Raw genomic sequence first — 14,610 nt, forward strand, 5'->3', positions numbered from 1 at the left:
TTCTTTGGCTTATAGAAGCATCATCCCAATTTCTGCCTTCATCTTCACATGGCATTCTCTCTGTGTGGTTGTCTCCAAATTTCCCTTTTTTTTAAGGAAACCAGTCATATTGGATTAAGGTTCACCCTAATGATCTCTTTTTAATTTGATTACCTCTGTAATCACTATCTCCAAATAAGTTTTTATCCTAAGGTATATTGAGGGGATTAGAACTTCAACATACAAATTTTTGAGGGACAAATTCAACCCATAACACTTCCTGACTGTTCTTCTCTACCAATTAATAATAATATACTGCCTAACTTTAGAATTAGTAAATAATGTTATCAATTATTTTTTATTTGACAGGCTCCTGTAAAAAATAGTATATGGGGAGTTCTTTTTTTTTAAATTTATCCATATTTGTTGAGTTTCAGTCATAGACTTGGAAATACTATGTTGACATATGACTAACATACAAAAAGGGAATATGTACAAGTTAGTTTACAATTTGGGGTTGATGTATGTAGTTTAGAGAAGATAAAAATATTCAGAGAAGGGAGGAGGCAAGTAGGATAGCAGGAGGCCACTCCCAGTTCAGGAACAGTTTCAATGAAACTCACATTGACATTAGTGTATATATAAGGAAATGGTTGCATGTATCTTATTGCGAAGAGGTGAAGACAAGCAGGATTGTGATAATTCTTTGTAGTGAATAAGGGGCAAATGGTATTTCAAAGGAAGAATCAGAAGGTGTGGTTCCTAATTTGTGTAAGGAGTATGAGGGAAATATCAAAAAAGATAAACAATTATAGAAGATGTAAGGGCTACAATTATTGATTTGTATTTGGAAAAATCTGAAATTGAAGTAATAGCAGTTAACCATATGATCTGGTAATTGAAACAGTTCCAGTTATTGGAAGTCTTGACCAGAGATGGGGATTAGGGAAAAGAGAAAAGAAGTTTTCCTCTTGATAGAAGGGCACTGGGATAGAGCCTTTTGGGGGGTGGAGAAGAAGAAGTGAAAGCAACAGGTGCACAGGTAACCAATCAGAAGTAGAAAGCAGAAATGTTGGTGTTTCCAAATCCAAGAAAGAGGAGTTCAGGGAGAAAAAAAAGACTGTCAGAATTGTGCAGTGTGGACCTGAAGGGGGTGGAAGGGGATTCGGGCCCAAAGAGGCCTTTTGATTCAACCAGAAAGAGGTGATTAGTGACAGTGGTAGGCAGAATGATTCCCTAATGCTGTACTCATCCTCATCCCCAGAATCTGTGAATATGCCCTGTTACATGGTAAAGGGGAATTAAAGTTGCTAATCAGATGACCATAAAATAGAGAAATTATGGTGGTCCTGGTGGGTCAAATGTAATCACAAAGGCTCTTAAAAGATGGAAGAGGGAGGCAGAAGAATGTCAGAGTAATGTGATTTTGATGTTGAAAGAATCAACCAGCTATTGTTGGGTTTGAAGAAGGAAGGGCCCACAAGCCATGGAATGCAGGTGTCCTCATGAAGATGGGGAAGGCAAGGAAATAAAGCCTCCAAAAAAATGTAGCCTCACTGACACCTTGATTTTAGCCCAGTGAGACCCATATCAGATATCTGACCTCCAGACATGTAATATAATGCATCTGTGGTGGTTTAAGCCACTGCATTTATAGTAACTTGTTACAGTAGCTAATAGAAAACAAATATAGTAACCAAATGGGAATCTTTGTAGAATTTTGGGGCTGGTATATTGCAGTGAATTTGTTTTAAGATTTGATTTACTCCTTAAGGAGTCTGTGGAGAAAAACTGGAGAGCCAAGATTAATTGCTGATCTAAAGTCTCATCTAAAGTACTTCTGAGAATGATGTTCCAATATTCTAGTCCCACTAGGACACATAAGTATTTCATTCCATCTCTGCTATGCCATAGATAAAAACTTGATCAGTAAGTCTAGATACAGGGTTGGTCTTCCCTTCCTTTTGGAGCTGTTATTTTTTATTATTATTATAATCACTACATGTATATTCCAGCTAAAGTCTTCTAACCAGGTACTATTCATCAGCGATTGGGAAACAAATTATCAAATGATTTTGTACACAGCTACTTTAGTTTTATGAAATAACTGAAGTTCAGAGCAAAGAAATGAGTTATGCTGTGTGATATCGCCATCATCCATCTGCTGTTGTGATTTGGCCTTGAGTCCAGAGATCCTTTTACTACCCAATGCTCTCTCTTTTCTGGCTTTGGGATCGGATTGCTTCTCGTCTTACTTAGATAACTTATCCATCCTCTGAGGCAGTATGGCAGATGAGAAGGTGGTAGTAGTGGACAGAAGGTAACCTCTTCCCCTTTTTCCATCACTAACAAATAGTGCCATTGTTACTAGCACAACACGAAAATGGAAAATGGTAATAGCAAACATGTATAGCCCTTACTGTGTGTCAGATACTGTTGTAAACTTCTCTATAGTTACTCATTTAATCCTCACTATACTTTTTTGATGTAGGTATATTATTTATACAAATGAGATCCTGAGGCACAAAGAGGTTTTGCAGGTGCCCAAGTTCATGCAGAGGCAGAGCGGACAGGGATAGATGTGATCTTTTACTTTTGTTTAAAACTATGATGCTTTTTCTCAAACTTTTGATTTTGAAGATTTTCAGAAGTACAGAGAATTTGAATAGTACAATGTACACCCATATACTTATTCTCCAGATTAAAAGGATTAACAACAATTGCCACATTTATCTTATCTTTGTGTGTGTGTGTGATCATTTGAAAGTAGTAGGCATCATGACACTTCATCTTTATTAAAAAAAAAATCACATCAGTTTTACATAAGACTTCTGAATCCTTTAACTCAGATATTCACTAATACAAGATTTCAAATTTAGGAAAAGCCACGAAGAAAGGGACAGGGCAGTTGATATGCAGGAGAGTAAAGTTAGTTCAAGTACCTATGTGTTTGGCACTTGACCTATATTAAGTCCCTTGATTTTCAAGACAATCCTGTGATGTAGGTAATCTTATTATTCTCATTTTAGATAACCTCAGGCAGGTGACTTGCCCAAGGCCACTCAAGTAAAATGCAGCAGAGCTCCATACAAACTTAGATATATTTTAAATTTTTAAATAAAGGACGCTTAAATGTCAGGACGCCTACTGCTTTAAAATGATCACACGCATAAATGGGAGATAAGCGTGGTAAACGTTGATAACTGTTGTATCTAGAGAGTAAGTACATGGGTGTTCATTATACTACTTTAATTCTCTGTACCTTTGAAAATTTAAATACAAGAGTTTGAACTCTTCCACTTTGTGCCTCGCTAAATACTTGGTGAGAAAAATAAGGATTTTTAGTTACAAACCTTTCCGGCAAATCTCATTTTCTAGTAAATACTTACTTGGTACCCAACTCAAACTCTTTTTGGTTCTGTTTAGTTTAACTTTTTTTTTTTTAAGAACTACAACGCGCACCTGGACGGAAGTGACGGTACAGAACAGGAACGGGGAATTGGGCGCCTGGGGAAAAAGGCGGGAGGGAGTCGCAGGATGTCGCCTGCGGCCGGAGGCTCAGGGGACTCTGGGAATTGTAGTCTCCCAGTCACCCAAGGGCGGCTTCCTTTGGGCCTCGGGGGAACCTGATTACGCTCCCAGAAGCCTCCGGGGCGGCTCGCTGGGGACGCGCTTCCTTGGACGCGGAGAGGGAGACGCTCTCAGAGGCTCCTCAGTGTGGGCGACTGAAATAACCTCGATGTGAGAAACAGGTAGGTGTGGTCAGGAATGTTCCGATTTCTGGGTCTTTTGCATAAATCGTTGAGGATTTTTTTTGTGTAAAGTAGTTAAGTCGAAGGGAATCAGGGGCCTTGAAAAATGCTGACCACATTTGTGAACGTGAACACTGAGTGACAAGGGATTTGGTAAAGCCATAAAACGTTTGTGTACAGAGTATGGAAATGTGGAGGCGTTCTTGTCGGAGCAGCCAAGGGCTTGGGATTTGGCTGCCAGTGTGCGGTGTGGAGCTGCAAGTTGCTATTTTCGAATCACCAGCTGCTGCTGGTTGTGTAATGATGACCTGCTCGCGGTTCAAACCACTCAGTGTTGCAGAGATGGGCTTGTTCTGAGAGTGGTAATAGTTACTGTTGCGGAAGCTTTCCACTGGCTCTGAGCAGGAGAGCTGTTCTTTCTGCCAGCCCTGGTGCTCCCAAGGACACAGCTGGAAGGGACGGGGAAGAGTGGAGGGGGAGTGCGGGTTGCTCTGGAAGCTTGATTTGCTCCTTCTGAAACCCAGATCCTGGGTTACAGGCTTTGGGAGCTGCCCTCACCCGCTAGAGGAGCACCACAATCGGTGCCCCACTTAAAATGATTGCTCAGGGATCGTTGTGTGTGTTTTTAACTATAAAACGATTTCCCTTGACTTTGGAGCGAGTACATGTGCTTGATACCAACTCAAGAAAAATACTTTGATTAAAATCCCTAATGTACAGACTGTTGTGCACAACATTCTGCATAATGATTGTAATAGGGCAAGTGATAACGCCTTAATCCAGGAAGTTCTCAAGCCTTTATAAGTTTTCTTTCTCATCCTACCTATTGAGATAAATAGTATTTGAAGTGGAAGTTGTGCAGACAAGTTAAAGAACCTCAAGTGTAGAATAATGGTTAATAACTTCCCATTTCCAATAGAGTATAGTAACACTATATCCTTTGCTTAAAAGAAGTAAATGAAAACATTTAAATGTCAGGTTGAGCCATTGGTGGAACTGTAAACTCAACAAGCATCCTAGTTACAAATTTTAGGATGCACAATACCCATTGATTTTGTCTAGTTCTGTTGTCAGTATCCTTTTAAAAGATATAAAAGAAACAATTTTTTTTCCGCCCAAGACAACTAATTTTTCAGTATTTCTTTGGCCTTCCTTATTCTTTTCTCTATAATCATGAAAAGGGTCTTAAAAATTCATTAAATATTGATAATTTATTCCCAAGACAATAAAGTGATTCTTTTAAGTATAGTTGATATACAGTCTTATATTCTTATATTGGTTTCAAGTATACAACACAGTGGTTCAACAGTTACCCGTATTATTAAAACCTCACCCCCACTATTCCAGTTCTGTTACAGAATCATTGGCTATATTCTTTATGCAGTGACAGAAAAGTGATTTTTATCCTTTTCTCCTGTCTTCTTAAATCACAAAATGAGAGTCAGTTTTTTCTTCTGTATCTTGCATATAGATAATGTGTGAATTTGAGGATAAACTGCCTTTGATTCTACAACATCTTACTACGCTGATGGACAGTGACTGTAAAGGGGTTTGTGGGAGGGACTTGGTGAAGGGGAGAGCCTAGTAAACGTAATGTTCTTCATGTAAAAAAAAATATAAAAATAATAATAAAAAAAAAGAAAGCTTCCCACCTTTTTTGGTATAACATTTCATTCATTTTTAGATGATTTATAGTTCTTTTTCAAAATTCCATGTGAATTCAAATTAAGCTTTTAAAGATGTATTAATTTGGGAAATTTTTTCCTATTTCTTTAGCTCCAGATCATCTCTACTGTCTGTTCAGATGTGCGTGTATTTCTTCTAAGTTGATTAAGTTTTAGAACTATCAAATGCTTCAAAAAGTAAGTACATTCTTTGATTATATCTTATTTCTCCTCCTTTTGCAACCCTACATCAGATGATACATTTTCTCTTGTTCAACAAAGGACAGACCTCCCTCGTGAGTGCAGTGATTGATGACCTACAGTTTCTAAGAAAACCCAAATTACAGAGAGAAGAGACTGTTAGTATTACCATCAAGAATTAGTGTAGGTGCTGCTACACATGTACTCTCATAGGCTATGCTTTGGAACTGTCCCTGAAAAAGTACATAGTAATGGGTCTGTGAATTCCTAAAGCTCTTAACCACTATTCCTGCTGCAGACATCTTTCAACTCTACTCAAAACCACAGAACAGATACCCGTTATAAACATTTTTATTTGAAGTGATGTCTTTGATCACATTTAATTGTATACCAAACTTTATTCATCTACTTCTCTGAAAGTTACTGTGGAACAGATAGTCAAATAACAAATGTCAAGCGGTTTTGAAACAGAGTACTTATTTCATTTGCTCAATAACTACTCCAAACAGAATGCCCTGTCATTACTGATACATGGCTGTAATCATCTGTGGTTGTTTGCTAAGAGTCCAAAGAAAAGCATGTTCCCCTAAAGAAAATAAATAAGCCTACTAATATTCATCACAAACTTAAATTTCTGACCATATTCAGTTTTACACAGGGCTTTACTATTCATGATCTCACAGCTATTTTACAGATGAGATATTTGAGATTCAGAGGACATAGGTGACTTGTCCAGTTTGCAGATGGTAGGTTATAACTGGCATTTGTATGTTTGGTCACCTGGGCTGCAATACCAAGATGCCTCTCAGATGGAAACAGCAAGCCCACACATCTGTGTATAAGACCCAGTGCAGAGCTGTCACTCAGCTAGTGTTCATGAGTGCTCCTCAGATATATTAAAGGGTGTTCTTAGGCTTATGCATTTCTACAGTTCTTAATAAGGGGTTTTCACATGGCAAAAATTTTTTTTTCCTCCACTGCTGTTTTAAAAAGAAAATATTAGTACAAAGTAAATTATGTAGTTTTCATAAGCAAACATTTGATTTATTAACCACTCTGAAAAGAGGGGTATACCCAGTACATAACATACCTATTAAGTTGAAAACACAAGAATCAGTAGTTATAATTGATTGACACCCTGATCGCTGTGAAAGTTAACCAGTGTTGTCAAACTTAGGTTTGTATTTTTGGAAGCCTAGTCTGTATGTAAATACCTGGGAATGGCTTTTTCTTTCTTGGGAAGTTTCTAGAAAAGGAGGTGAACTTTATTTTTTTGAAATGGGAGAGACTTTGGCCAAAAAAGAATGGAAAGCAAGGTCAAGAAGCAGCTTGGAGGCTTCAGAACATAGAATATGAATAAAAGAAATGAGTAGGACTGATAATAGAGCAGATTTATAACTTTGTTTCCTGACCATACACATATGGAACTTCCATTTGTTTGTTCATTCATTGAATAAATAATTGAGTGCCTTCAGTGTGCTAGTGTTGGAAACAGTGAGTAAAACAGAAGGCTCTCTGTCCTGGAATTCACAGTCTGGTGGCAAAGATAAATACTGAACAAGGATTATAAGCATAATTACTGCTACTGAAGAAAAAGTACAAAGGTGCTACCAGAGCACATAATCAAGGGCAGGGGGAAGGTTCAGGGCAGCAGAGGAGAGGGCAGGTTTAGGGCCAGCCTCCCTGGAAACTAGAAAGATGAGTACTTGTTAGCTAAGCAAGCAATAGGATGGGAATAAGAAAGTTCTAGGAGGAAGAATAACATGAGTAAAAGCTCTAGGCCAAATTAAAAATAAAATTTGAGAAGTTAAAAGAAAAGCAGATACAGACTATAGTGTGTAAGTTGGGTGAGAATTTGGCAGGAACCAGATGGTGGGATTTGGAACTTAGAAACTTTATTCTGAGGGAAATAGGAAGCCACTGAATGGTAAATGTAGTGGAAATGGTTAGATTTGCATATGAAACAAATTATTCTGGATTCAAAATTGGAATAGCACAAGAGTAGAGGTCTTTTTACCTTCTGAATATGAACAGATCTAACCTGAGAGTCAGCATTATCTTTCAGCTTTAAAGCACTAAACACAGTCCTTCTCCCAAATACTGCTAGAAAATGTAACTTGATCCCTCTAATGGGATATATGACTTTACGAATCATACATGTGTGCAGTTAAGAACAGGGATAAAAAGTATCCAAAGGAAGTTACAAAGAGCAGGGACCTTATTTACATCTCTGAGGTTACAGAACTGAGGTTGAAATTCAGCTAAAGGATTGAGGTTAATAGTGTTTCCCTTCTGAAAAATGCTGTGGTATCCTTGCTGGCTCTGTAAAGAGGACTTTTAGTCAGTCTTTGGGATCTGAGCTAAGAATGTTTCAGCAAAAGCAAGTTCAGGGGGCTGATAAAACACTTGTATTGATTTAATGCAGGATAAATTTGAACACACTTGATACTACAGTAAATATTGAGCTACTTCTGTTCATTAATGTCATTTGATGTCTATAGGCTGTGAACTACAAGAATTTACTTATTAATAATAAAATCATTCATCCCGATCTTGTTTCTCATTCCTTGTGCATTGTAGAAACCAGTGGTTACAGGGCAGCCTGGTCAGAGAAATTTCAATTACATTGATAATATGTGTATGTCCCCTACCTCTGAAAGCAAGAAGGAATTGTAGTTGGATTATGACACCCACAGGGTTACCAAAAGGAGTTATGGAGCTTTGAAAGAGAGGGAACCTTTTTCTTGTCTTCACAACTTTGATCGAGTCATCATTCCCTTTCATTGCTTAGTCTTTCTTTAACCCAAGATGAAACATTTTTATGAACAGGTACCTTACTGGTTCACTTTGCATAATATCTAACAAAAATCACTGCATATGTGGTAACACACAACTGATTTACTATCAGCATTGTGATTTCTCATAAAACAGCATATTCTTTCCCTCAGTCTGACTGTTAACACACTAAGTCCAGGTCTTAGTGGCCTCAGTGTTCCTCAAGGGCCTACCAGAGTACTTTGCATGTGCTAATAACTAAGTTTATACCTATTGAATGAATGATTGCTTAGTAATGGCTACTTCCTTGTCCAATTCTACATTATCAGTAACCAGCCTTTGTGAGTTACTGTGATCTTGGAATAAGGCACAGTACTAATTTATTCAAATATTCCTAGAATGATTTGCATGCCAGGCATTATGCAGGTTGCTCACAGTGTATGGAGGAGCAGATAGGTGAATGAGCAAAAACCAACAAGAAGCTAAACTTTGGAGTCTGACATCCAAAATTTGAAATTGAGTAGCCTTTACCAGTGTAAACATCCTCAAACCTGGTTGCTAAAATTAAGCAAGACAGCTTTTTTCCCCCAATTTGCAAGGAAAAAAAATTAGGGTTATAATTCCTTTGTATTGTTTTCATCTATAACTTTTTCTTAAATAATTGCTACTTCTGGTAATAACTGACAGAAGACGTCATGATAAGCAAGTAGTAAATTAATATTCATGGTATTGATGGAGAAACTTAGAACTAATTATACTTAAGGACTTCAAAAAGTGGTTACTGTGCTTAAACTCTGATTTTATATTGTACACTTAAATATTTGTATGTGTATATATGTTTGTACACATACCTGTATATTTTCTGCTAGTAAAATTAGTCCCAGTTTATATGATTAGTTAAATATACCAGATACATTGTTTTCTGAAGAACGTTGTGCCCTCCCATTCAAACACATTTAAAACCCAGTTTCCTAGCTTTTTGGTCTTCTTTCTGACCCCTGTACTCCTGGGAATGCTACCACACCATCTCAGCAGATGATACTTGACCCTGCAAATGTATAATGGATTCTCTAAATGTGTACTATATCCAGAAGGAAGAATATTTTCAACTTTGCCCGTGTCATGTTCTGACTAATGAAATGGCTATACTACCTTATTGAAGTAGTCTACGCTATTGCCTTATGAGGGACATGATAGAAGACAGAGAAAATATATTTGAGTGGTGTTTGGAGAGTGAGTTTCAAACTCATGAAGAAATTAAAGCTGAATAAGAAACTGGTGTTTATAGTTTCTTTGCAGAAAAAGGACACAACTTTTTAATTTGGGATGAGAGAAAGGCCTGGCTACTTTTTTTCCTTTTCCTTATAATAGCATTAATAGAGATAGGTTGTCATTACTTCAGAAGTCTTTGCATTCGTTTTATATGAGCAGTAGTAGTATGACAACCAGTAACTAATAATAGCATAATAACCTGGAAAGCATACAAGTTACCAGGAAGTTGTAGAGCAGAGTAATTTCAGGGACCTTTGTTTTCTTCTTTTTATTTGACTAACTCAAAGGACAGTAGCCATTTACATTTTGTAATTTCCCAGTGAGCCTTTATATAGGAAGGAGGTGTTTACTTTCTCTTTACATTTATTCAACAAATTTCTCTTTTTTTTTTTCTAAGTGTAGTTGATATACAGTATTATATTGGTTTCAGGTGTACAACATAGTGACTCAGCAGTTACATACATCATGAAATGCTCACCACGATAAGTATAGTTACCAGCTACCACCATACAAAGATATAGTATTATTGACTTTGTTCCTTATGCTATACTTTCCATCCACCTGGCTTATTTACTTTATAATTGGAGGTTTTGCTCTAGTGTGCCAAGCACTGATCTGGGCACTGAGTGCTAAGAAGTAGTTAATACTTTCATTGCACCTGCAATGCACCAGATGTGTTTTAAGCACTTGACATCGTATTAGCTCATTTAATACTTAAAACAACCTGTGGGATAGGCACTTTTAGTTTTCCCACTTTACAGGTGAGGAAAATTAGGCACAGAGAAGTTCTGTAGCTGACTCAAGCCACTTGGCTAGTAATTGAGGAAGCAGGAATTGGACTCAAAGCAGTGTGGCTCAGAGTCTGCCCTCAACCACTTGCTGTCCTGAGGTGCTTGTTCCCCTATGCTTCTTGTCCATTATGAGCTGCCTTTGTTTCAGCTGCATGCTAGTCGCATTTTACATTTGTACAAACACTTGAGGCTGAATTTGTGCTGTATGTTGTTCATAGTTGTGTTGTTTATAGTTCAGGTTGGTGAGTGCTCTGTTCCTCTGTATTTGAGTGCATGAGACAGGAAAGTGCTTGATGTATGTGTGTTGAATGAGTGGTTATTGACAACTGAGAGGCTTTGAAATATGATAAGAGAATTTAAAATTATTTTGGTTGTTCCTCTGTTTTGCTCCAAAGAAAAATACTCATGTCTAAAGACTTTGGCTGCTGCATGACCCAGTCAGTGGTAACCAAGAATACGTATGTGTACCTGTGCTTGGAGGTCATATGTGCATGTGTTCATATACATTTATATTATACATAGGAAACAAGAGACAGAATTTCCCTCTTGGCATTGGCATTAGTTGTGTTGCCAGTTTGCACCCCCCTTCTTGGTCTGCTCTACTACGGACCCCTCATGATTTGTCCTCTTGTGTGTCACCCCCTAGTCTGACTGACAGTACTGTACAAGCCTGCCTGCCATGGGCTGTCGGGATGTCCACGCAGCCACAGTCCTCTCCTTCCTGTGTGGAATCGCCTCAGTAGCAGGCCTCTTTGCGGGGACTCTGCTTCCCAACTGGAGAAAATTACGGCTGATCACGTTCAACAGAAATGAGAAAAACCTGACTGTTTACACAGGCCTGTGGGTGAAGTGTGCCCGGTATGATGGGAGCAGTGACTGCCTGATGTACGACACTACTTGGTACTCCTCTGTTGACCAGCTGGATTTGCGGGTCCTCCAGTTTGCCCTGCCTCTCAGCATCCTGATTGCAGTGAGCGCCCTGCTGCTCTGCCTGATTGGAATGTGCAACACTGCCTTCAGGTCCTCCGTGCCCAACATCAAATTGGCCAAGTGTCTGGTCAATAGTGCAGGCTGCCACCTTGTGGCTGGGCTGCTGTTTTTCCTGGCTGGTACTGTGAGCCTCTCTCCATCCATCTGGGTCATATTTTATAACATTTATCTGAACAAGAAGTTTGAGCCAGTCTTTACCTTTGACTATGCAGTGTATGTCACTATGGCTAGTGCTGGGGGCCTGTTTATGACTTCCCTTCTGCTGTTTATTTGGTACTGTGCATGCAAATCTTTGCCTTCTCCTTTCTGGCAACCACTATACTGCCATCCTCCCAGTATGCATACTTACGCACAGCCCTATTCAGCACGCTCCCGCCTCTCTGCCATTGAAATTGACATTCCAGTAGTTTCACACACCACCTAATAGGGAACTAGTTGTTAAAGAAAACTTGTAGCCTCACATATCCCTTATAAAAGGAGTTGTTTTGGACCTGTGTACATTTTCCTTAGTTTCTGACCAGTTAAGCCAAACTTGTATGTCCTGGTAGAATGAAGTGCTGCTAGTTTTTATGAAAAATACATTATTTAAAAACTTTTCCTTTAATGTTGCTTCTTATGCTAGAAGGATTTTTAACTTCCATATTGATATCTGATCAGTATTCAAGTAGAAAGAACCTGTGTCTTGACTGAAATGATTTAGAACAACATGGTAAAGTGAAAAATGATGGCTCAAAGAAACTGTTGTATATGCCATCTTTATGAATATCTCAGAATGTGTATTGTCCTTTTTCTATAATACCTTAAACTGGGGGACAAAAAGGGCAATTTCAAATATAAGAAATTTCTTTCAGGTAAGAGCAATATTTTAACAGTAGTCAGTCCACCAGCTGAAGGCTGTAACTTTTCTTCTTGCTTGGGGCTAATTATATCGTGTAGAGTTAGTTATTTTGAAGGTTACTCTCTTTTGTGAGTCCTTATCTTCTACCTCATGCCAGTGTTTAAAAGTACAATGCATTTTAAGTGAAGTCAGAGAGAATAAGCCTAACATTTTCAGTATCTACTAGTATGGATAACATTTAACATAATTAGAAACTAATGATTCCATAAATTGTATAATTGGAATTAAAATGTGCCATGTGATGGATTGGTGCTTCCTCTGAGGCAGAAAAAATGTTTTTCCAGATACTATCTACTAAGTGGTACTCGTGTCCATGTATAATCTCTTCGTGACTAAAAGAAAGAGGCCCAAGTTCTCTTTTAGAGAGTGGTAGGGGCAAGCATCTGTTCTTCAGTGACAACATCAGAAATTAACTCTTGAGTGATGAGTGAAGTAAGTATGGCTTCACCATGACCACAGTCACTGCTGATTGAGTTCCTACCCCCATCACTGATTATTTCCTTGAGCTTGTATCTTTGCGCAACACGAGTAGGTGTTATAGGAGATACATAAGAAGTGTGAGATCTGACCCCATCCACTAAGAAATTTTAATTTAATATAGAAGTGCAAACTTAGGAAACAGACTTAACTTCATTGGCACTGGTCTTCCCTTCTCAATCCTTGATCCAGGAATATATTTCAACTGGAGACATGGTATCTGACAGACAGGCTTATTGTACAATACCAGCAATATTCTGCAACTTAGAAATTCAATTTGTTGGCTCCTTTAGAGCACCTACCTTAGCCTGGGCACTGTAGTAGCACCATGTCAGATTCATGAGAATGGGCAAAAGTAGTGGAGAAGTTAAATTGTTCACTTTTCACCTCTGAAAGTATGATGATGTATTGAAGGGAGAAGAATAGTTAAAATCTTCTCTTCTAATGGGGTAGCATTTACATGAAACCATGTTAACACAGATGAATGTTTAGAAATTCAGGAATATTGGACCTTTACCCTTAGGAATTTGAGTCGCTGACTTACTTGATTTAATTTGCTGCACATGAGTACTATGTTCCTAAGGATTTTGTTCTATTAACCAATAAAGATTTCACAAACAGCTAGTTGCATGGTTAACAGGTTATGTCTCTTTGTAGATCAGTATGATTTTGGTACTTCTGTGGATGTAAGTGGTACAGTTTTGTTTTTCTAACTCCAAGACTAGGTTATGTATATAGCAATCCAGTTGTATACTTTTGAGTGTCATCAGTAGAAAGCATGCAAGACTATGGTTTTTTAATTATAGTGATTTCCTTCAGTTCCATTCCTTTTAACTCTTCTTAGACATAGCTAAGTCTTGATCATTCCAAGGTAATGGCAGGTAGAATTTTGAGATTAATATTAATTTCCCCCTTTGCTAATTAATTTTAGTCCCCTCTCTCAATAAATTTGTCCAGAAATGTCAGAATTCCACCATTGTCATTCTTTGTATAAACCATGTTAAAGAAAAGTAGATTCAGCTATTAATATAATAGATAGTTTTTAATCCATGGGATCATAAATATTAATGTTTAAGCTTTTTCCACAAGAATCTTTTGGATTCTTTTCAAAATCTTTCGCCTCAAATTAGTATTTATTATGGATTCACTGGGCAAAAGAAACAGCTGTTTCTCTTATTTTCTTTAATATTTCATATTTGCTATCAGTAGCTATTCTTCAAAACCATCCAAGGAAAGCAAATATTTATAATTCTTTTTAGAAACTTTTGAGCACTCATCAGGCTATCATTGTGATGGGGTTTATCTTTTTTTGTCGTTACAAGCCATTAATGTTAAGGGCCTTTTAAAGAAGCCAGCTTGGAAACAACCTTAAATGTGGTAGGATGCACCAGATTTGGTTTATCCAGCCATGGGAGAAAAAAAAGAAACCTAAGTTTACTTGTAATTATACACTACAATAGATAATGTTTGCTGTAAACTGCAATGTAAAACCTCAGTAAAACTGCACTGTACTTCTTGATGTTTATTAAAAGATGTATTTTTACAAGTTTTTGTTTCTGTTCTCATTTTCTTCAATGCTTTAAGGTGAAATATTTTGAGAAGTGTTTCTCAAATATATGTAAACTGAAAAAGAGCCCCATTTAAAGCACTATAGAATAGCAATTGGAAAGGAATGGGAAAACATAGATTTATTATTCCAGAAACATCAAGACTCTTCATCCATTTCAAAGAATGGTTCTAGTTAACTGGGCTGCTTACATTCCACAAAAAAAACACTGAATGAAGTCAGCATGCCAGATTTACCTCATCAG

General features: G+C 37.7%; 1 protein-coding gene across 1 annotated transcript; it reads left to right on the forward strand.

Annotated features, from left to right (window-relative positions):
* The first annotated feature begins 3,577 nt into the window (after window positions 1–3,577).
* Window positions 3,578–14,346, forward strand: CLDN12 (claudin 12). Its single transcript, XM_036911784.2, has 3 exons — window positions 3,578–3,731; window positions 5,508–5,593; window positions 11,081–14,346. Exon 3 carries the CDS (start codon window positions 11,114–11,116, stop codon window positions 11,846–11,848), a length of 735 nt encoding a protein of 244 aa, XP_036767679.1. The 5' UTR covers window positions 3,578–3,731; window positions 5,508–5,593; window positions 11,081–11,113; the 3' UTR covers window positions 11,849–14,346.
* The last annotated feature ends 264 nt before the right edge of the window (window positions 14,347–14,610 follow it).

The sequence above is a fragment of the Manis pentadactyla genome, chromosome 7 (genome assembly GCF_030020395.1).
Source record: "Manis pentadactyla isolate mManPen7 chromosome 7, mManPen7.hap1, whole genome shotgun sequence".
In the NCBI taxonomy this organism is placed as follows: Eukaryota; Metazoa; Chordata; class Mammalia; order Pholidota; family Manidae; genus Manis; species Manis pentadactyla.

Coding starts and splice junctions, on each gene's coding strand:
- CLDN12 (XM_036911784.2), top strand. CDS start 11,114: ATGGGCTGTCGGGATGTCCACGCAGCCACAGTCCTCTCCTTCCTGTGT.